The sequence below is a fragment of the Manis pentadactyla genome, chromosome 1, assembly GCF_030020395.1.
Source record: "Manis pentadactyla isolate mManPen7 chromosome 1, mManPen7.hap1, whole genome shotgun sequence".
NCBI lineage: Eukaryota > Metazoa > Chordata > Mammalia > Pholidota > Manidae > Manis > Manis pentadactyla.
In genome coordinates, this window is record NC_080019.1 from 113,009,010 (window position 1) to 113,033,399 (window position 24,390).

Below are 24,390 nucleotides of genomic sequence, written 5' to 3' on the forward strand. Positions count from 1 at the left end.
TGACATCTTAAAGATTTATATATTCTTTCAGACCCTCAAATTTACTTTCTTTTTCTTTAATTTGTCCCAGAAGCTTAAGGCGTGTTATGTTAACCTTGTTGGATGCTGAGTAAATATACTTCACACAATCTGATGAACGTTCCAGTTAACTGTGCCCCTCTTGTAATTTTATGAACCTTATGGGGAAACTTCCTATGAACCTCCTTTGAGAAATACAGCTATAGACTATAGCAGTTAATTCAAACTGTTCATTGGAGCATGTTAGGATTTGCTTAAGTATATATAATAAATCATCTAATCCTTCGTGGCTTAACATAGTACTTAAACTCAGTAAATATATGTTGAATGAATAAATGGCATATATCTTTAAGACGATAGTGATATTTTTAGATCGAGCAAAGAGTTCCAACTCTGATTTTGAGCCTGGCTTTTCCACACATGAATTATTACAGGGCACAGTTGTGAATTGTGTAAAGGAAAATAAATATGCATGCCACATTTTATCCTTGAAGAAACTGATTTTCAAATCAGACACATAATCGCACATTCACATCCATAAAATGTGGTTATCACTATAAATAGCAAAAGTGAATAAAATTAACCTTCATGTTTTTTTAATGAGCATACAAAATTTGCACAGTCCTATACTAGACTAGCTGTTTCTAGGATCACAAACTAAAGTTTTTAAAACCAGTAATAATAACAGCAATTGAAAACCATACATACCACTGTTAGTATTCTGGTGTACTAAACAAGAAATCCCTCTAAGTAATATGGGGATATTTAATGTATGTCTGTGCTTAATGAAATTTTACAGAGATGCTAAGCATTGAATGGTAGCCCATTACTTACTTGTTAGTAAGTTAATAAATTAGTGTCCTTTATATCTAAAAATGGATCATTGTAGTTTATGAATATCAAGTTTTGTTGACCTTTTAATAACTTAGTAGTACTCGTAAGTAGCCCTGGACGCCCATGGGAAAAAAGAAAGAAAATTTAAGAAATTTCTAATCTTTGCCTGTTAGGACAAAACAAAGTTCTTGCTTTTGGTTGTTGCTTTCAGTCTGTAAAGGCATTGCTGAGATATAACAAAGGACTGTTGAAGATTCACTGGCCACTCCAGGAAAAGAGAACAATACTATATGAAGATATACCAGTATTCTTGTGACCAGTGAAAACTTTTCCACTAGAGGTTGTTATTAAATGTATCTTGAGAGTTGGTCTTCTAAATTTGAGGCTAGGTATAATATATATCCATATTTCAGTGAGTCAATTGAAGTATAACTAGCACAAAGAGATGATTATATGGAAAAAATCTGGGCAAACTCTGCCCTGTGCATTGGAAGTCCTCTGAGAACAAAACTCTTTGGAACTGAGTTGATCTGGGTGTGGAAGAAACAAGATATAAATTTTTGTCATCAGATGTAGTAGGTGCTGCCTAGGCCATAGCTACACAGGCCTTCCATATCACTGAGTAGGAATCCGTGCTGTGAAAAACGCAAGGAGCTCCCAGGAATGAAGGGAGAAAAATAAGTTTTGTCCCCAGATACTTCTGCAGGTCTTCTGTGTGATTTTTTTTCCTATGGTAGCAGTTCTGACAGAGTACAGACAATTTTTCATTAGCAGAGATTTTACCTAGTTAGTTTATATATGAAGCTAATGTACCTGTTTACCTGTGAAAGAAAAAAGTATATGGCTTAACTTTGATAATAATTAAATAGATTGACTCTGTATGCAATTCAGGACCAGTAATAATATGTGTAATCTGCTCAATTGAAACCAACAGGGAATAAAATTTATAATACAGGAAATGTATGTATGTTTATTATATAAATCATGCTATATTCACACACTGAAATATATAGTGATTAAAAAGAATGCAGCATTCAGACACATACTACAACATGGATGAATCTTGGAGACAATGAAATGAAATAAGCACAGGAGAAAAACCTCAACAGTAAAGAATCATAACTAACTTGTTGACCATTACTTTTTCTTTCATTTGGTCTTAGGGTTTTGACCCACCACATCAAAGTGACACAAGAACTATTTATATAGCCAACAGGTTTCCTCAGAATGGCCTTTACACACCTCAGAAATTTATAGATAACCGGATAATTTCATCTAAGGTAAGAAATAACACTTCTGTTATTAAAACTGTGACATGTACCATTTTCTTTTGAAAAGTGATTTGTATTGTTCTAGTATACATTTATATCCTTAAATTCAAGGAAATGGTGGTGATAGATTTATTTTAACCAAAACTATAAACTGTAAAATAAAAGGAGTTGTGGATTAAAGATGGCAGCATGAGAGGGGAGACAGAGACCTCTTCCTAAAACCACATATAATACGAAAATAAAATATAATTACTACAACTAATCTTGAAAGGGCAACAGGAAATAAGGCTGCATCAGACTGCATACACCTGAAGAACAGAGCAGACCTCACAGAACAGGGTAACGTACCAAAGCTGTGGCCCAGTGGGGCCCAAGCCCTTCCCCCACCCCAGCTCATTGGTAGGAGGAAGAGAAATGGAGCAGGGAGGGAGTGGAGGCCTGGGACTGCTGAACACATAGCCCTGGAGATCTGCTCTGGGAGCAAAACCTACATTGCATGGTACTCTGCTGATTACTGGGTTGGAAAGTTAAGACAGGCAGAATACCTGGAGAGATGGAGATACCAGCTGCTTGTGGAAAACATGGATTTATATCCGGCTGATCTGGGCAGGAAGTCTGAAAGATTTCCTAAAAATGAGAGGACTGCTAAAGGGGCAAGGATTGCACAGAGCTTACTGCTCAGGAGAAAGGACAGGTAGACAAAATTGTCCAGGTGCACTCTGCCCAGCTGGTTGAGAACTTAAACAATCTTCAGGTGCCCCATCCCCCTGGCTGGCTATGCAGTTCCAAGGACCCCCACTGTGATATGCAGTCTGCTGTGTCTTCCTCCTGGCTATCCTGCACCTGGCTCAGGCTGATAAACCAGCAACCCATGCCATGGCATCAGGCCAGCAAGAGGGAAGCCCCAAATATGGCAGCTACAAACACAAAGCATAGAGGCTTACACCTGTGTGTTCGGCCCACTGGTTCTGGCAGTGGAAACAGGCATACCAGCCAGGAAGCAGGAAACAGCTCTTTCCTCCTCCCAGGCACCAGCACCACTCCCCTGAGACCCCCAACATCACTCCAGGGTCTGAGAAACTCCAGAGAGTAGAGCTTTTGAGTGCTAGAGGGTGCCACATACCAATATGAAACTTGAACCTGGTTCAGAACAAAATCTCAACACCAGAGAAAGGATCAAGTGAGACTGAATGAATAAATCTTTCTGGAAGAAATTTCAAAATAAAAATCATAAACATCCTCATGGAGGTACAGAAAAACATTCAAGAACTCAGGAATGAATTAAGGACGGAGATCCAATCATTGAAGAGCACAATGGAGGGTATTAAAAGCAGGTTAGATATGGTGGAGGAGACAATAAATGAAATAGAAATTAGGAAAGAGGAATACAAAGAAGCTGATGCACAGAGAGAAAAAGGGATCTCTAAGAATGAAAGAATACTGAGAGAACTGGGTGACCAATCCAAACGGAATGATATGATAGGGGTACCAGAAGAAGAAGACAGAGAAGAAGTGATAGAAAGTGTCTTTGAGGAAGTAACTGCTGAAAACTTCCCCCATCTGGGGAATGATATGAGAGGGGTACCAGAAGAAGAAGACAGAGAAGAAGTGATAGAAAGTGTCTTTGAGGAAGTAACTGCTGAAAACTTCCCCCATCTGGGGAAGGAGATAGTCTCTCAGGTCATGGAGGTGCACAGATCTCCCAACACAAGAAACCCAAGGAGGATAACACCAAAACGTATAATAATTAAAATGGCAAAGATCAAGAATAAGGACAGACTACTAAAAGCAGCCAGAGAGAGAAATAAGATCACATACAAAGGAAAACCCATCAGGCTATCATCAGACTTCTCAGCAGAAACCTTACAGGCCAGAAGAGAGTGGCATAATATATTTAATGCAATGAAGCAGAAGGGCCTCAAACCAAGAATACTTTATCCAGAAAGATTATCATTTAAATTTGAAGGTGGGATTAAACAATTTCCAGATAAGCAAAAGCTGAGAGAATTTACCTCCCACAAACCATCTCTACAGTCTATTTTGGAGGGACTGCTATAGATGGAAGTGTTCCTAAGGTTAAATAGCTGTCACCTGAGATAATGAAAAGGGATAGACAAAGAGTACAGAATATGATACCTAATATACACAGAAAGGAGGAGGAAGAAAAGGAAGGGGAAAAAAAAGAACCTTTAGATTGTGTTTGTAATAGCATACAAAGTGAGTTCAGTTACACTCTTAGATAGTAAGGAAGTTACCCTTGAACCTTTGGTAACCACTAATCTAAAGCCTGCAATAGCAATAAGTACATACCTATCAATAATCACCCTAAATATTAGTGGTCTGAATGCACCAAAGTCATAGAGTCATTGAATGGATAAAAGAGCAATATCCAACTATATGCTGCCTAAATAATTCACTTCAAACCCGAAGTGACAAGAGACAAAGGACATTACGTAATGATAAAGGGATCAATCCAACAAGAGGATATAACCATTATAAATATCTATGCACCCAACACAGGAGCACCTATATATGTGAAACAAATGCTAACAGAATTAAAGGGGGATATAGAATGCAACGCATTCATTTTAGGAGACTTCAACACACCACTCACTCCAAAGGACAGAACCAGCAGACAGAAAATAAGGACATAGAGGCATTGAACAACACATTACAATAGGTGGACTTAACAGACATCTACACGACTCTCCACCCAAAAGTAACAGGATACACATTCTTCTCAAGTGCACATCGAACATTTTCCAGAATAGACCACATACTAGGCCACAAAAAAGAGCCTCAGTAAATTCAAAAAGATTGAAATTCTACCAACCAACTTCTCACATCAGGGGTATAAAACTAGAAATAAGTTATACAAAGAAAACAAAAAGGCTCACAAACACATGGAGTCTTAACAACATGCTCCCAAATAATCAATGGATCAATGACCAAATTAAAACAGATCAAGCAATATATGGAGGCAATTGAAAACAACAGCACAACACCCCAACTTCTGTGGGACACAGCAAAGTTTTCAGTTAACTTTATAGCAATGCAGGCCCACTTAAAGAAGGAAGAACAATTCCAAATGAATAGTCTAAATTCACAATGATTGAAACTGGAAAAAGAAGAATAAATGAAGCCCAAAGTCAGCTGAAGGAAGGACATAGTAAAGATCAGAGAAGAAATAAATACAATTGAGAAGAATAGAGCAATAGAAAAAAATTAATATAACCAAGAGCTGGTTCTTTGAGTAAATAAACAAAATAGATAAACCCCTGGCCAGACTTACTAAGATAAAAAGAGAATCTACACTCATAAACAGAATCAGAAATGAGAAAAGAAAAAACACAATGGACACCACAGAAATACAAAGAATTATTAGAGAATACTATGAAAATCTATATGCTAACAAACTGGATAACCTAGAAGAAATGGACAACTTCCTAGAAAAATACAGCCTTCCAAGACTGACCAAGGAAGAAACAGAAAATCTAAACAGACCAATTACCAGCAATGAAATTAAATCAGTAATCAAGAACCTACCCATGAAAAAATTCCTGGTCCAGATGGATTCACTGCTGAATTTCATCAGACATTTAAGAGAAGGCATAATACCCATTCTCCTTAAAGTTTTCCAAAAAGTGGAGGGGGTGGGGGAATACTCCCAAACTCATTCAACGAAGCCAGCATCACTATAATACCAAAACCAGGCAAAGACACCACAAAGAAGAAAATTACAGATCAATATCCCTAATGAACCTAATAGATGCAAAAATACTCAACAAAGTATTAGCAAACCGAATTCAAAAATACATCAAGGGGATCATACACCATGACCAAGTGGGATTCATCTCACGGATGCAAGGATGGTACAACATTCGAAAATTCATGAACATCATCTACCATATCAACAAAAAGAAGGTCAAAAAACAAATGATTATTTCCATAGATGCTGAAAAACCATTTGACAAAATTCAACATCCACTCATGATAAAAACTCTCAAATGGGTATAGAGGGCAAATACCTCAACATAACAAAGGCCATATATGACAGACCCACAGCCAACATCATACTTAACAGTGAGAAGGTGAGAGCTTTTCCTCTTAAGATCGGGAACAAGACAAGGATGCCCACTCTCCCTGCTTTTATTCAACATAGTACTGGAGGTCCTAGCCATGGCACTCAGACAACACAAAGAAATAAAAGGCCTCCAGATGGCTAAGGAAGAAGTCAAACTGTCACTGTTTGCAGATGACATGATATTGTACATAAAAAACCCTAAAAAATACACTCCAAAACTACTAGAACTAATACCTGAACTCAACAAAGTTGCAGGATACAAAATTATTACACAGAAGTCTATTGCATTCCTATACACTAACAACGACCTTACAGAAAGAGAAATCAGGAAAACAATTCCATTCACAATTGCATCAAAAAGAATAAAATACCTAGGAATAAACCTGACCTAGGAAGTGAAAGACCTATACCCTGAAAACTAGAAGACACTCTTAAGAGAAATTAAAGAGGACACTAATAAGTAGAAATTCATCCCATGCTCTTGGATTGGAAGAAAATATTGTCAAAATGGCCCACCTGCCTAAAGCAATCTACAGATTCAGTGCAATCACTGTCAAAATACTGACAGCATTCTTCAACAAACTGGAACAAGTAGTTTTAAAATTCATATGGAACCACAAAAGACCCCAAATAGCCAAAGCAATCCTGAGAGGGAAGAATAAAGCAGGGGGAGTTACGCTCCCTGACTTCCAAACTCTAGTACAAAGCCACAGTAATCCAGACAATTTGGTACTGGCACAAGAACAGATCCATAGACCAGTGGAACAGAATAGAGAGTCCAGATATTTACCCAAGCATATATGGTCAATTAATATAAAGGAGCCATGGATATACAATGGGGAAATAACAGCCTCTTCAACAGCTGGTGTTGGCAAAACTGGACAGCTGCATGTAAGGGAATGAAACTGGAATACTGTCTAACTCCATATACAAAAGTAAACTCAAAATGGATCAAAGACCTGAATGTAAGTCATGAAACCATAAAACTCTTAGAAGAAAATATAGGGAAAACTCTTGAATATAGACATGAGCCACTTCTTCCTGAACATATCTCCATGGGCAAGGGAAACAAAAGCAAAAATGAACAAGTGGGACTATATCAAACTAAAAAGCTTCTGTACAGCAAACGACCCCATCAGTAGAACAAAAAGGCATCCTACAGTATGGGAGAATATATTCATAAATGACAGATCCGATAAGGGGTTAAGATCCAAAATATATAAAGAGCTCATGCACCTCAACAAACAAAAGCAAATAACCCATTTAAAAAATGGGCAGAGGATCTGAACAGACACTTCTCCAAAGAAGAAATTCAGATGGCCAACAGGCACACAAAAAGATGCTCCACATCGCTAATCATCAGAGAAATGCAAATTAAAACCACAATGAGATGTGACCTCACACCAGTTAGGATGGCCACCATCCAAAAGACAAACAAAACTTTTGGCGAGGATGTGTAGAAAGGGGAACCCTCCTACACTGCTTGTGGGAATGTAAATTAGTTCAACCTTTATGGAAAGCAGTATGGAGGTTCCTCAAAGAACTCAAAATAGAAATACCATTTGTCCCAGGAATTCCACTCCTAGGAATTTACCCTAAGAATGCAGGAGCCCAGTTTGAAAAAGACATATGCACCCCTATATTTATCGCAGCACTATTTACAATAGCCAAGAAGTGGAAGAAACCTAAGTGTCCATCAGTAGATGAATGGGTAAAGAAGATGGGGTACATATACACAATGGAATATTATTCAGCTATAAGAAGAAAATAAATCCTACCATTCGCAACAACAGGTATGAGCTAGAGGGTATTTTGCTCACTGAAATAAGCCAGGCAGAGAAAGACAAGTATCAAATGATTTCACTCATCTGTGGGGTATAAGAACAAAGAAAAAACTGAAGGAACAAAACAGCAGCAGACTCACAGAACCCAAGAATGGACTAACAGTTACCAAAGGGAAAGGAACTGGGGAGGATGAGTGGGAAGGGAGGGATAAGAGGAAAAAGGGGCATTACAATTAGCACACATACTATTGGGGGGGTCGCACAGAGAAGGCAGTTTAGCACAGAGAAGACTAGTAGTGATTCTATAGCATCTTACTACGCTGATGGACAGTGACTGTAATGGGGTATGTGGTGGGGCCTTGATAATGGGGTAAATCTAGTAACCACAATTTTGCTCATATAAGTGTATATCAATGATACCATAATAAAAACAAAAGAAAGAAAGACAAGGAAAATAAGAGGAGTTGCCAGTTATTAATATCAGGTAGCTTACTTGCCAAAAATTATCCTTAGTTGCAATTAAACTAAAGAACTAACATATATATATACTATTTGCCATGCACTATGTTAGATACTTCTTACATCATTTAATCGTTACAACCATCAATCCTTACAATCCAAATAGCTTTTACAAAGTTTTATACTCATCTTATATCCATTTTTTCAGTTGAAATCCTGGAAAATAATTTACCCAGGTTGCACACAAGTAAATGATGAAAGGGGACTTTAACTCGGTGGTGTGACTTTAAAGCCTGACTTCCTCCAACTTTATTACTCTTCTGTAAACGTCTTACAGTACCAATGTACTGCTTCACTTATATATTCTTCAGTTTTTCTTTTTTATGGCATTTTTAAGATGTCTTAGTTTGTTTTAGAACAAAATTGTATAGTATTGTTGTCCAGTAGACTTGTCTCTCTTGATAACAAAGTTTTCCATGCTGTCGGATAGCCATTAGCCATATTTTGAATGGTGGTTCTAAAGCAGAGGGCAGGAAGGGAAAATACCAGAATCTAGGGAAATACAGGATCTCTAGATTAAATAATACAGTTCTTAATTATGCAACAAATCAGAGTCCTTGAAAACTTTAATTAAAAAAAACTTTGGGTATAATTTATACAATAAAATTGACTATTAAGTGTACAGTTTAATGAATTTTGACAAGTGTATAGCATCATATGATTACCACCACAGTACATACCCATCACTCCAAAAAGGAGGCAACCAATTTCCCTCTTCCTCACCTCTAGCATTACCAACCACCAATCTACTTTCTGTAACTATAGTTTTGTCTTTTCTAGAATTTCATATAAATACAGTCATATAGTATGAGTCTTTTGTGTCTGACTTCTTTTCATTTACCATAATAGTCTTAAAGTTCATCTTTGTTGTTACAATTATGAGTATCAGTAGTTCATTCTGTATAGTATGTAATTTAACTTTCAGCCTGGGTTTAGATAGTTTATATTCTGAATTTGGGTCATTTTCTGTGTATGATTCTTTCACTACCAGTATTTTACCCTTAAATTTTCAGCACCTTTTCCAACCCTGAACTCTAATCTCTGTCATATTTTGTTGATAAGGGTATAGTTTATTCCCTATTGTTTTGCTGCCGTGACTGTGAGAATTGGATAATGTCTCCATGCTAAGAAGCCATAGCTCATAACTCTTAATCCTTCCATTTGCTTTTTTTATTCTTATTATTAAACTCTCTTCCAGTTTCTGTATATTGGACACTGTCCCGAATTTTTAAGTTTTTTCATATCTATTCTTCATAATGCTTTTGGCTTTCAGAAGTGTTCCTGTTCTTCTTCCTCTGACAATACTAGAAGCTGAATATCCTGGAAAACTTTAGGAATTAAATATCTTTATATGATTGTCTTCATATGCAGCAGTAGTAGGTTTAATGTTTTTGACCACAGTTTCAAAAATGTAAAAATTTAATATTGCCTTTTTTTAAAGCATACATGAGGACTCTCTCTCTCATTACTCCTTTTTTACTTTTTTACTCCACTACTGCTTTCTTAAGCTCCTTCTAAACCAGATTACCAGCTACTCCATAAACTCGTGTTGAACTTTCCTACCACTGTGCCTTTGCTATGATTTTGTGTTGATAACCACAATTTTAAAAATACACCAGTTTTTGCAGTGATTATAGACTTTATGTTTTTGCAGAAATGTAGAATGTATGTTTTTGACCATAATTTCAAGAATGTAGATATTTATATAGGTATGTCCATTTTTTTCCTGACCATAAATGAAGCTGATTTCTTATTCCCTTTTTTACTACCTTTCTGTCCCTTCTTATTCCCTTAAACCCCTTCCAGATTGTGTTATTTTCCATCCCATAAAGTCTTGATGAACTTTTCTCCTCTCTGATGTGGTCCATCTTTCGTGAAATGTTCTCCTTCTGTTTGCCCCTTAATTTAGTCTGTTGAATGTTCCTCTCGTAAAGTCCAGTCATCTATGACCTCCTTCATTAGACTTTTCTTTCTCACTGACTGCTTTTCCTTTAAATTCTGTGTATATTCCTTCATTTACTTTATCTTTGAATATAGCTCTTGGTGTTTTGTTCTTAATCTCTTCAGTAGTAAACTTTGGATCTTTGTTCCTTTTAAAATGCAAATGTCTTGTAGTTGTAGATCCATATGTCTTAAATTATAATAACTACCTTACCTTAAATTTAAGCTTCTTTTCAAAAGATTTAGTTTCATGACTATGTTTTGGTTTTCTTTCTAATGTCAGACCTTAAGAGGAAAAAAGGTCAATTATACAGTCATATATACATGACTGTAGAAAAGTTATAATTCATTTTTTCTGACCATTTTTACATAATAAGTAAAATAATTTTACAGCATAGTAAATCATTGTTTTTCTTAGAATATTTTCATATTAAGTAGTATTCTGCTAGAGTCCCTCCTCTCTCTGCGACAGAACAAGCAAGAATTTAGATTCTTACTGCGTTTGCATTTCAGAAAGCCTGGAAACTATAGTCACTAATATTTATAAGCCAAGTTTCATAAGAAATTTATTAATTCTGAGTCTTCCCATTGTATTATTGAACTAGCCAAAGAAAATATCCTGAAACCAATTACCTTACTGCCAATTTATGTAGTTGCTCTTTTCAAGATTCTAGAAGACAAAATATATTGCCATTTTAATGATTTGAATAGATAGGTGTAAACTTAGAACATTGCCAACTTAAGTCTTACAAAGTTTCATGTATTTGATTTGGTAACTGTGGAAATTACATAGACTACTCTGACCCCTGTAGGGACAACTGTATTTTTATTGCAGTTAAGATTACCTAGAGATGATTTGACCCATAGTTCCCATCTCAGTGTACACATTGAGCAGTGACTAATTTTGGTTCCAGAAAGTATCTGCTTCACTTCTCTCTAGAGCCCTGAATGTAATTCTCAATCTCAGATTTGGGAGCCACTGGTGCTACCACTGCCACAGAAAAATATGTTTCACATATGTCCGATTTGAACTGAAAATACAACTTCACCTAAGAAAAACAGGTTGCTAGGTATTGTACAACTCTTTATATACCCCTTGGTCAGATAGGCTTTTATGGGTTCTGGGAACTAATCCTATTTATAAATTGTTCACATAGGAAAGGATGTTTCAGATCTTAAGAAGTAAGTTTTTGACATATGAAAATTCGGAAATCAGAACCATCTTACAATGCACCAGAGAAAATTAGGTTAATTGCTTTTTTAAAAGTCTTGAATTGGTCAGTGACCATTATTTAATTGGTCAGGCTACATTGCCTGATATCAGGAGAGGTATCTGAGGAAAAAATAAATAAACACATTTCAACCATATTTATTTATTTATTCATCTACTCTGCTAAAATCTTGATCTCCAACTATATGCCAAATAGTAGTTTAAGTGCTGGAGATAGAGCTATAAATAAAACAGGGATCTTAATTCTACTGGAAGAATATGCATAGGGTAAAGTAACAGTGCTATGAAGTATCTCCATGTTTCATATATGAAGTTGTGTTGTGATTGTGATTACTGAGTGACACAAGTAAAATTTCTACCGTATTACCCTGCCTCTATAGCATAGCATTATAGGCTTATAAACTAGTTAATAATATAATGGACACTTACAGAGCAATTAGTATGAGCCAGGTTCTGTCCTAAGTGCTTCATAAATATATTAGCTCATTTAATCTTTATAACAACCCTGTAAAATATGATTCTTATACTGCCCTTATTTTAGAGCAGCACAAAGTAGGATGCAGAAGATTAGTGACCTGGGATTAGGATTTAGGCCACAGCAATTTAACTCACTACCATCTATGTTCTTAACTATTATATTCTACTTAGTTTAAAAATTGACATGACAGATTTTCATGTCCTTTATGAGATTTTCTTGGTGGTTATACCAGTGATCACTTATGTAAAGTTCTTTTTAATCTTTTTCACATTCTAGGTTATTTTCCCATAAGTCATACTTAACAAAGAATAATTGAATAATTATACCGTCTCCAGTCTTTCTGATACTGAGCTAAATAAATAAAACATAAATTGTATCTAGGGTCAGCAGTTCTATCAACTTTTGTTTATCTTCAGCATTAGGTTTAGTTTTTTGTAACTAACCTAAGTCCAAAATCAATTACTAAAATGCTGTTTTAGACCTGCCATCTCCAACTTCTAAAAAAGTCAAGAATTTAATATAAAATTGATGGGTTCTAATTTATCTAATTTTTAAAAATTATATCAAATTGCCAGTAAATAAAGAAAGAAAAAAAGTGGAATAAAGCTCCTGAAACTCTAAAAACTAAATACATAGTTTCTGTAGCATTAATTACATGAATTTGTCTAAGTGCTTATTAGTAAACCTGTTTCTGCTTTTCTTATTATTACATCTATATAGTATATATTATTTTTATATATTAATTTATAAATCTCTTCTCTTTTCCTTTTTTAGTACACTGTGTGGAATTTTGTTCCAAAAAATTTATTCGAACAATTCAGAAGAGTGGCAAACTTCTATTTTCTTATTATATTTTTGGTTCAGGTAAGCTTTATTACTCAATAGATTAAGTATGTAGACCTGATTTCTAAAAATATATCTTCAGGGAAAACTTACATTTGCATTCTAAATCATTTGACTGTGGGACCATTTTTTTTTCTGAAGAGCTCCCCCATTGTATACAGTTTATACAATCATTTAAACCACATACGGATTTCTAAAAAACAGTATATGCATTTGAAGATAAAATGTTTTTTGCTTCATCACTGCTGCTCAGTGGTGCTGATAACAATAATCAAAACCAAGAAAAGAACATCATCTTTCAGATTATGTGCCTCAAAACATAAATATTGTGGCTTTTAACGTATAATACATGTTTTTGGCACATGTCTGTGCATGGAACCATCTTTGTACAAAACAAAATTTTCTTTGGCTTTTCTTTTCTTTATTTAAATTTTACTTAAATTTAAATTAAAAGTTTTTTTATTAATCCCCCATTAGTATAGATTTCTACTAAGGAGACCATTTTCTTAACTTAAATCTGAATTCATTTTAAACTCTTTGACGGTTTCTTAATTTTCACATTGTGCTTTTTTTCTATCATCAAAATATCAAGAGAACTGCTTGTGAGACTTGACTATAAGTCAAGATTTTTAAATACTGATAGTCATTTTCTTTTAAAGAGGTTATTTTCTGATAATACCTTAACAGTTTCTTTCAATGTGGCATTGCATTTTTGTATAAATTCTGAAATTTTTTTTTCATTAAAACCTGGGATTTCAGAAGAAAGATACTTGTCAGTGATTACTTGAAAGTTTGAGGAAATATTTACTTTTCTTAAAAAAGAAAAGGAACTTCTGTTTTCTATCAGTATGTCATCAGCTTGGTTTTTGAGGAAAAATAAGAAATTTATAATAACCATGTCCACATATTGCATGCATCTGTGAAATTACTATCTGAGGTCAGGAAATTACTATTCAACTTGTTTCTGGAATAGAAACTTCATTTAGATGACCCATCTAGAGTAAAGGCACATTAATACATCATTAGATCCATGTTATAACTAACCAAACATAATTACTGCAAAAATTGCTTCTCCAGCAATTTATTGAAACCTTGGCTATATGATTTAGATCATAATTAGAGCATCATTTTCTGAGCTGTGCTAGATACAACAAAATCACTTTAGAAAAAAAACCCTTACACTAGTCCCATTCCTTGTTCTCTTTCAAGTCTCAAGGTTATTCTGAACCCTGGGTAAAAATTGCTGACAGACTTCAGCATTTATCAGGGTGGGCAAAGAATGTGAAATGAGGGTCTGAGCAGCTGTATCTCCACTCCTAGGTAAATACTGAGGAAGACCTTAAATATTCTGTGTTAAGAAGGCATGAGTTCACTCCAGCAATATTTGTGGGTATGCAATGGACTTAGTCTACTAAGTGAACTCGTGAAACTGAACTAAACTATATGAATGTTACCTCTCCTGGACTATGATATACATTTTGTATAGTGTTCTCAGAATTCCCAGTATGTATGAGATTTTAGATGTTAATAGTATGACCTGTACCATATAAAAATATAATACTGTGCATTCTTTTTTAAATCTAGCTTATGATTGATACACCTACCAGTCCAATTACCAGTGGACTTCCATTATTCTTTGTGATAACAGTAACTGCCATAAAGCAGGTATGAAATGCTTTCTATTGGTTTTCCCCCTAAGTCATTCAGAAGTTGCTAAATATTTCTGCTTCAAAGTATCATTTATTGTGAAAATAATTTCCATATGAAAGCAGCAAATTTGCTTGATATTACATATGATAAAATTAAATTGAGATAAGCCATTCTATTCTATTTCAGGTACCTGGGGGCTCAAGGAATGATTACCATTGTTAAAATATGTTATTCCATTGACATACCTAGGAACCACCCAAAAACAATTATTTTATATGTATAAATCAATTTATGAAATAGGTTAATTATCATAATCATCTTTGTAGATTTTGGCAATAAGGAAATATAGTTCAAAAGGGATACATTTATTGGGGTGGAGCCTGTATTTTTGGCATGAATGTTGAATTAAAATTATGTAGTGCTTTCCTACTTTTTTACGACTTTCTCTGATGAAGTTAATTTTTATGTAAAGTAGTACCCTACAGAAAATAGCTTCAACTAAATCTTGAATTTATCCTAAAATCTAGGTATAGAAAAACAGGATTATTGGATAAACATGCCAAATAAGAAATAAAGAAATTTGTAGAAATGTCGTGTCTGTATAGCTACTACACTCCTCAAAAAATCTTATCAGGAGCACAATTGTACAGAGATGATCTCTTCTACCTGAAATAGAGTTAACTGGATTTTTTTGTGTAAATATTACAAGTTTCCATTTTATAAGATTTAGGGACAAGGTTTAAATTGACATGGAAATAAAATTGACAAACATTTTATGATTCTTATAATATAGGAATGTGGTATATTCTTTATTACATAGGAAGGATAGGAGTCTACAGATTAATTTATGTATCTTCTGTGTCAGAATATCATGCTACTGCTCTCACTAAATTTGATTTCCCTTCACTGTTCTGTTGAAAGGGTAATTTGTGTAAGTCAATAACTTCCAGATCATTTCATACAATTACATATTTGCTTGGTTCTGCATATTGCCATTTATTTTATCAAAGTAACACATATTTGTTCCCTACTTCTTTTCTACACATAGTTCCCTCTTGGGTGATTTCATGCAGTCTGGTGTCTTAAAGTACCATTTATAGGTTGATGGTTCTCAATTTATATGTATTTTGAAACTATCCCCTGAACTTCAGACACATATATACAACTATTTGTGCAGCATTTCCACTTAGATATCTTAGGCTTTTCCTGACCACCATTATCATTCTTTCTGGTCTTTTTGTCTTCATGTCATTTATCACTACCTGCTGTTCTATTGAATAAATATTTGGAACTTTGTTGCTTTCATTTGAATGGTTAACTCTGTGAGAGTAGAGACTTTGTTTTATATACTAGTTTATTCCCAGTGACCAGAACAAAGTCAAGCATATATTGGACCTTAAATAAATACTTGTTTAATAGATGAATAAATGAATGAATGAACTGACTCTTTTTTTAAAGTAATGTAAAATAAATATAATACTTCTTGACCTGCTTTCCCAGTGTGTATTTGGCCTGATGCAGACTGGGTCTGGTTGGAATGTGACACTATTAACTGAATTGGAAAAATGCTGGTGAATTTGTATCTGCAGAAATGAGAGAGTCTAATATAATAATAATAGTAATTCACAACCTATCACCTTCCAAAATGGGTTAAGTAAAAACACAAAAAATCTGAAAGTAGGAAGATTATACTTCAAACCTGTGTTAGTATGGTTATGAAGTTAAGTACTAAATTTACTTGAGAGCTTCCTGACAACCAAGGCAAAAGGGAAATATGAAAAGTCATATAATTTTCAAAGAGAAAACTTGATCTGTAGGATTTTTCTCCCCTTCTCAGAAACAATTTCAGGACTCAGTAGTAGTAAACTGCCAGTGAGCCCATAGGGTGTTCAGAGAGGGTGGAACATTGAGTCTGGAAAATTAAAGGCTTCATGGAAGAAACGTTATTAGAGATGAGACCTGGAATATGGGTAAAGTGAAAATTGGTAAAGAAGGTGAGCTAGAAACAATTTGGGCAAAGGCCTAAATGTAAGAAGGCAAGACCTGTTTTGGACATGTCTGACTAATGTATGACCCTGTATAGGAAAGACCTGAAGGTAGGTTGGTACTAAATTAAAGAGGTTGGAAGATTCTTTGCTTTAAGCATTCAGAGTTGTTGATGGTGTTTTGAACAGGATAGTGAATTAAAATGATGTTTTGGAAAGATTAATCTGGTGGTAATATTTAGGATGAGTTAGAATTTGTAAACGCGTGTTAAAAAAGCATTGTTATTGCTCTGCTGTTATATCATCTGACTGTAAAAGGAAATGTGCTTTTTGACAGATTCAGAAAAGATCTTTTGACTCTCAATTAAATTTCTCTAAAATTGACCTGCCATATCTTAAGTGGGGCCAACATAATTTAAGTATCTTTAGAATACTTCTGCAAAAGGTTTCTCCCTGAAAAAAATAGACCTTCAAAGGAATCTTTAATATTTGCTTTATATTTTATAGTATAATATTTAAGGTGATAGATACACATTAAAAAAAAATAGAAACAGTACAAGATAGCATATAGTAAAAGTCTCTTATACTTCTAACCCATAGCCTCCTAGTTCTCCTCCCCTGAGGGAGTCATTATTTTAACACTAGTCCTAATAGCTGCACAGTGTTCACACAGGCAAGCATATATTTTTCACAAGTGGTCGCATAGAACACACACCTTTTTATACCTTATTTTCCCTCACTTACTGCTACTCTTTGATATCATTTCATTATCTGTACTTGTGCTATACCTCTGAGTTCTTGAATTTTCTCTAAAATAGCCCAAGAGGTCTTTTCCATTTTAAAAAAATTGCCACTACTTAACATTTAGTCCAAAGATTGTGAAATGTTTTGTCTGTTTCCCTTTATAATGATGATCCATATAGCCTACCATATTTTTTTTAATGTACAAATTATAATTAGTTATGTTAGTCTGTTAAGAAAGTGAAAGAACTTCAATTTCAGAATCTCTTCATTTTTTTCTATTTATTGTCTGTAATAATACCCTGAATTTATATTTTATGATTAAAATATCATTTGTATATAAAAGCGATAGAACTTTTTCATTGAAATAATGTTAGGAAGAGGTAGGAATCAAGAATGACTCCCAGATTTCTGGTATGAGCCGCTCAGTAGATGATGATGTCATTTGTCAAGATGGGAAGCACTGGAAGTGCAACAGATCTTGAGGGATAACAAAGGAAGGTGATCCAGAAGGAGCCTCCCATAAGGAAATTGACAAAGAGTGACTAGAGAGGTGCTGTGAAAACCAGGAACATGTGTATAATTAAAACCAAGAGAAATGTGTTTTCAGTAGGATTGAATGCCAAATACCTATTAGTACATGCATCAAAATAGCCTAATGTAATTCTGGTGAATGAGATGTTTTGGGGAAATTTTTGTTTTTCTTATTTGATAAAAGTATCTTCTAATTGTACTAAAAAGGGTTTTCTTTATTCTTTTGATATTTACAGGGGTATGAAGATTGGTTACGACATAACTCAGATAATGAAGTAAATGGGGCTCCTGTTTATGTTGTTCGAAGTGGTGGCCTTGTAAAAACTAGATCAAAAAACATTCGGGTATGCATTTAGTAAATAATAGAAATCAATTATACTTTTTATATCACAAATTTTAATCTGATTATATTTTTGTTAAAGGCCTGCTTTTCTATTTTAAAATGTGATAGGCTTTAGTTTAGAACCCAGTAAAAGTAAGTCCTTGCCTTTTAAAATCTATATATTCGCTTTTCTCCCCAAATTCTTTTTAGGTTGGTGATATTGTTCGAATAGCCAAAGATGAAATTTTCCCTGCAGATTTGGTGCTTCTGTCCTCAGATCGACTTGATGGTTCTTGTCATGTTACAACTGCTAGTTTGGATGGAGAAACTAACCTAAAGGTTTGGATATACGTATATGTTTGAGTGTTGGTCTGGTAAACAAAAGGTTATAGTGATATTTTCCTTCATTAAGCTAATAACATTTGATGTGATATGGTATAAATTTTTTAAATTACTGAAACTTAAAAAATCATTAAGTTTTTTAAAAGAAATAATGTTATGTATTTATTTCAAGGATAGCTTCATATGTGGTATAGTCAAGTGAAAGAAAAATGGGAAGTGTTTTTAGGAAAAATGAATTATTTTAATATTTTGTTACTTTTTTAGATAAGGGACACATTTAAATTTTTCTGAATTTTCAGAGTACAATCAAGGATGAAATTAATGTTTTTCCTGTTAAATTACTTTAAATAAACTTTGAGCAGTATTGACTGTTAACACAGGCACCATTTCCTTATATGCAAATGGCCTCTGTAGACAGGTAAAATCACAGCAGCTCCTTTTGCTACTTACTATTTTACATCCTTCTGTCTCCTGTCTAGCTAGTACATACTGAAGTACATATGCTATGATTTCATCTGTAAAAGAGATTTAAAATAGATGATATATAAGGTTCCATTTGGATCTTGAAACTGTGATTTAACACCTTCCCTTTTTTTTTCAGACACACATGGCAGTTCCAGAAACAGCAGTATTACAAACAGTTGCCAGTTTGGACACTCTTATAGCTGAGATAGAATGTCAGCAACCAGAAGCAGACTTGTACAGGTATAGTATGATATTCAACATACTCATTTTTAAGTCCTGTTTACAGATCTCATTTGTATGGTCATGAAGATATAATGAACTCTTTAGCTAATGGAAGCCTTTATTAGTTGGAGATTAAGGGGAGAGATCGATTAAGGGGAAGAAAGCTAAAAGAATTTGTCAGAACTCATAAGCCAAGGTGTAATTTTCAGAAACAGTGCTTTTATTTTCACTTTCTTTCCCATTATCTTCTACTTCAGTATAAACTGGTTTTATAATAGTAAACTTCATAACAGTAGTTACAGGAAAAGATTATTTCATTAAAAGAAAATAATCTCATAGTAGGTGGCTGTATGTGTGTACTCCATGAAGTCAAGGGCTATGTCTTTGTGTTCACTAGGAACTACGTTTAACGTTACAATTTACTAAATACAGTATAAGTCATCTTTCATTGATATGCTAATCATTGTGGGCTATGGAATGAAAACAACTTTTTATTATTTAAAGACTAACATGAGTAACTGAACTTATTTTTACTCAGTAACTGGTGATAGAATATAAATTAGAACCACACTGTAAAAAAATCACTCTCAGCTTCTTGTCATATTATATATCCCCATCTGTTGGTTGAAATGTTTCAAAATCTAACCATTGGCTTTCCCAAATCTCTTATGTATCTTTGTTCTGGATCCATATATTTATTTATAATTGAGTTTTCTCTGAATGATATAAAACTCTTGCGTTTTTCTCAAAGTCAAATGCAGTATGGAATTTTCCAATAAACTGTAAAAATTTGGAGTCCTGTGCTTTAAGAGCATTTAAAATCTATGAAAGAGTTAACTGCAAAGTCTTCAGTAGTTTTAAAATTTCTGTATTGCTACTATTTCCTGGTCTCAGACAATGGTGGGTTGTAAAAAATTTTTTGGAAACTAGAAAATGATGCAGCATTAAGCAAACAAGATTAATCTGAGATCAAGTATGACTACTGCTTTGGTGGATGGGTTTTTACATTCTCTTGGAAAATGGGGAGAAAGTAAAAGAAAATTTTAATAGGAAGTAATTCACTATTAAATATAAGGTGTTCCTCTTTGTCTTCCCCTTCCTTACTGAAAGAATATATTGTGTTTTAAATATAAATGTAATATAACTACTGCAGAAGATTTTCCTAATGAAAGATAATTATACATTACTTAAAAATTTTTATTGGTGTTTTATTTATTCATTTAACAAATTACTAATGAACACCTGTGTAGTCAATATAGGTGATAAGATGAATAAGCATAGTTTTTGTCCTTGAACTCATAGCTGTAAAGATACTACATATATGTGTGTGTGTGTAAATTACATTTTTTCACATTACTATATGCTGTGTATAGGGGAAATAATGAAACCATTTTAAATGTCCAAGTAAGAGAATGCTTCACACAGGTATATGATACAGATACAAGATGAAATATGTAGATAATAAAAGTGTTGTTTTCAAAGAATTTAAAGATATAACATACTGAAATACAGTGTTAAATAAAATGAGATACAGAGTTGTAACTCTCTTATGATCCTAATTATATAAAAAGGAATGTGTCTGTATGTATTAGGTAGTTAAGTAGCAAGATAGAAAAATAGATGGATACAGAGAGAAAGAAAAAACTGGAGGAATTAGATGTCAGAATATTTGTAGTTATTTCTTGGTGGTAGGATTTCAGCTGCTTTTTAATTACCTTTTTTCTCCATATTTTGTGACACTTCTTTAAAGAATATGGATTGCTTTTGTGATTTAAAAAATGTTTTCCATCTTACTGTATGATGTTCTTAGTGATCATTTTTGAAGTCTGCACACTAGTCTAAGTAAACATGTTAGAACCTAGCCATTCCCTAATCTTTCAGTTGTTTTGCTATTACAAATATTGTGTGGCACCTTATTACAAATAAGTTCACCAGTTCAAAATCCTGTGATTGGATAGTTCATCACTCCCTCCTATTTGATAGTTCAGTGGGCTTCTAGAACACTAACGTCTCTTGTTTTTCCTCCTACATCACTAGTGCCTCCTTCTTAGTCTCTTGCTGATTTCTCCTCTTCTTCCTGACTTCTTGATATTAAAATGCCCCAGGACTGTCCTTGGTTCTCTTCTCTTCTCTTCTCTGCCTATACCTTTCCTTATATATGCAGATATAGATATAGATATAGACATATAAATATAGATACCCTCACTCCTTTGGTGATCTCATCCAAGTGAGGGCTTTAAAGACTGACTACATGCAGATGACTCCCAGATTTATATCTCCATCCCAGACTTCTTTCACAAATTCAACTCTTATGTCCAACTTCCTTTTCTACAATTCACTTGGATATTTACTAGAAATCTCAAACTAGTCATGTTGAAAACTGAAGTTTTTTCTGTTTACTGAAACTGAAAATATAAAACATTTTTATGCCAACAACTTTTCCCATCTCAGTTGGTGACAGTCCATCTTTCCAGTTGTTCAGGCTAAAAGTCTTGGAATCAGCCATGACTTCTTATATCCCCTCTCTGCTCACCTCTCTTCACCTCCTTTCCCATATCTCATCTCAATCTATGGGATTGAACCTCTTACTAGTTTATCTTCAAAATTCATCCCAAATCTGACCATCTTTCACCAATTACACTGCTTCTAATTTGGTCCAAACCAGCATCATCTCCTACCGGGATTACTGCTATCAAAGGCATCCTTACTGGTTTTTCTGCTTTTACCCTTCCCTCCCATGCAGTCTGTTCTCACAGAAGCAGCCAAAGTGATTCTTTTTAAATGTTAAGTCGGATCATATCATTCCTCTGTCAGACCCTCTACTGACTTTTCCATTTCATTGAGTCAAAAAAAATATCCTTAAAAAAGACCTTTCTGATTGTCCCTATCCCCAGCCTATCCTTTATGACATTTCTCCCTCTTACTCATCTTTCAGGTATACTGGCCTCCTTATCTTCCCTTGAGCATGCCATGTCCACTCCTACCTTTTCACTAGCTGTTCTTTGTGTTTACTTTCCCACCTTTTATCTAGTCTTTGATTAAGTCACCTCCTCATGAGGCCTACTTTGACTGTTATTGCTTCCTAATCCTTCTTACCCTGTTCTGCTTTTCTTTTTTCATAACACATAATACCTTCTAGTATACTATATACTTATTTATTATGTTTATTGCTTATTATTTCTCTGCAACTAAAATGTAAACTCAAGGGCAGGCATCTTTGGGTGTTTTGTTCACTGATGCATTCAAAGCATGTAGCACAGATCTAGCATATAGGAGGCCTTACTACATATTTGTTGACAGTTGAAAGAATAAACATCTTAATGTGCTTTATTTTATGCACTTAATTTTTCCCTTTTATTAAATTACTTCTCTATGATACAAATGAAGCAATATTTGTGTGTGTATAGTTCACTTAACTGTTGAGTTGATGGACCTAGATCAGTACCAGGTACATAATAAACAATAAACATCTGCTGAAGGGATGGAGGGATGGGTGAATGACAGAGTTCCAAATTATTACTCTATCATTGAGGTTGCATGAACCTTAAACATTAAAGTTGATTAAAGGATGCATGAACATTTTTATTGCCCATTCATTCATCAGATATTCAGTCAGTGCCTGCAGTAACCTCAGTATAGCACTAGACACGACACACAAGAATAGAGTGGTGAAGAAATGATGATAGCTCCTGCCTCCTAGAGTGTACATTCTAGTACTAAATTATTCCATAAGACAGACTTGCAAAAGTAGAATTATTGGAGTAAAGCCCTAATAGAGTTTGGCTTTTAATGAAAATATTGTCACATTACTTCACAAAAGCATTGGGCTGATTTTTATCACTATGAGCAAAATATAAGTTTATGAAGTTTTTTTATTATTTCAAAATTTTATTAATATTATTATAATTTTTAAATGTTGGCTAATTTTGTAGTTTTATCATTTTAAAACTCTAGCTTTGATTCATTTTTTATTTAAAAACCCAACATTTTTCTGTTTGTTTATTAATTTTTCTCCCTTGAACATTGTTGATTCCTTCCCAATTACCTGTTTATTAACAGGGGTTCCATTATTCCTTTTTAAAGACCTTTAATAGTTTACTGAGAGAGGCTAGAGTGTGGTATGAAATGATCTCTGCCAAACCACTGGAAGAAAGAAATAAAAATTAGGAGAGCTATCTAGGAGCAGCTTCTAGCAGGTGCCTATTTTACGGTATTCTCCCTTTTCTCTTTCCTTGGCTCCTTTGTTCCTTTAGTTCTTTTTTCTATTCTTCCCACCTTTTTATTTTTTAGACTCTAACTTAGTACTTCTACTTCTAGGGATTTTTCCTAACAAAATAATAAAACTCTACTTCTAGGTATTTATCTTAATGAAAATGTGAAAAGATATGTACAAAGATTGTTCAGGTCTGTATTGTTTAGCTGCTCCATAAAAAACCTTAACTTCAATCAGTAGTGAATTGTTTAAATAAATTTGCAGTAACCCCAAAAATGTAATAGTATGTGTGGCCATTAAAAATGCTACAGATCTACGTTTTTGACAGATGTTAAGTGGGTGGTGGGAGGAGGACTGTTACCAGTGGGATTTATGGTATGATACTGTTTTTGTTTTTAAGACATATACATATTTATCTGTATGTACATGGATAAAAGCCTGGAAAATATACCCCAAATTATTAACAGTGTTTGTATTTGAGTAGTGGGATTCTCTTTATTTCCCTCTTGGCTGCTTTTTATATTGTCTGAGTCATTTGATAAAATAGATTTGAGTGTATGTAGTCTTTATAACCAAGAGAGAATAATGAAACTATTTCTACTTTGAATCAAATTGAAGTGGAATTTGGAAAAAGGTCTAAGGAAAGTGTAAAATGAGTTAATCCAGCATGGAACTGGTGTCAGTAGATATGAGGAGTGCCTTAGAATCAAGGATCATAGGACAGATAAAATGAAGGAAACATGTCTCTTATTGGAATTAAGTTCAGGAAAATCAAAAAACTGATCACACATCATCTCTGTAAGATGCCCAGCTGGTTCTTTGAACCTAGTTCCAAATTTGAGGCTGGAACCAGGACTATGTAAAATTCCACTAAATGGAAGCTTAGAAAATAAACAAAAACTATGCTTATCCC

General features: G+C 34.1%; 1 protein-coding gene across 7 annotated transcripts in view; it reads left to right on the top strand.

Moving 5' to 3' along the window:
• Positions 1–24,390, top strand: part of ATP11B (ATPase phospholipid transporting 11B (putative)) — a 164,937-nt gene that overhangs the window by 31,201 nt on the left and 109,346 nt on the right. For 6 of the 7 annotated variants that reach the window (XM_057500345.1, XM_057500354.1, XM_036926688.2 and 3 more), the window contains exons 2-7: positions 2,016–2,132; positions 12,935–13,024; positions 14,588–14,668; positions 18,150–18,257; positions 18,446–18,574; positions 19,179–19,282. In XM_057500345.1, coding sequence (XP_057356328.1) covers positions 2,016–2,132; positions 12,935–13,024; positions 14,588–14,668; positions 18,150–18,257; positions 18,446–18,574; positions 19,179–19,282 — 629 coding nt within the window. Of the gene's footprint in view, positions 1–2,015; positions 2,133–12,934; positions 13,025–14,587; positions 14,669–18,149; positions 18,258–18,445; positions 18,575–19,178; positions 19,283–24,390 lie in introns of those variants that run through there. The other variant, XM_057500373.1, reaches the window with a different exon arrangement.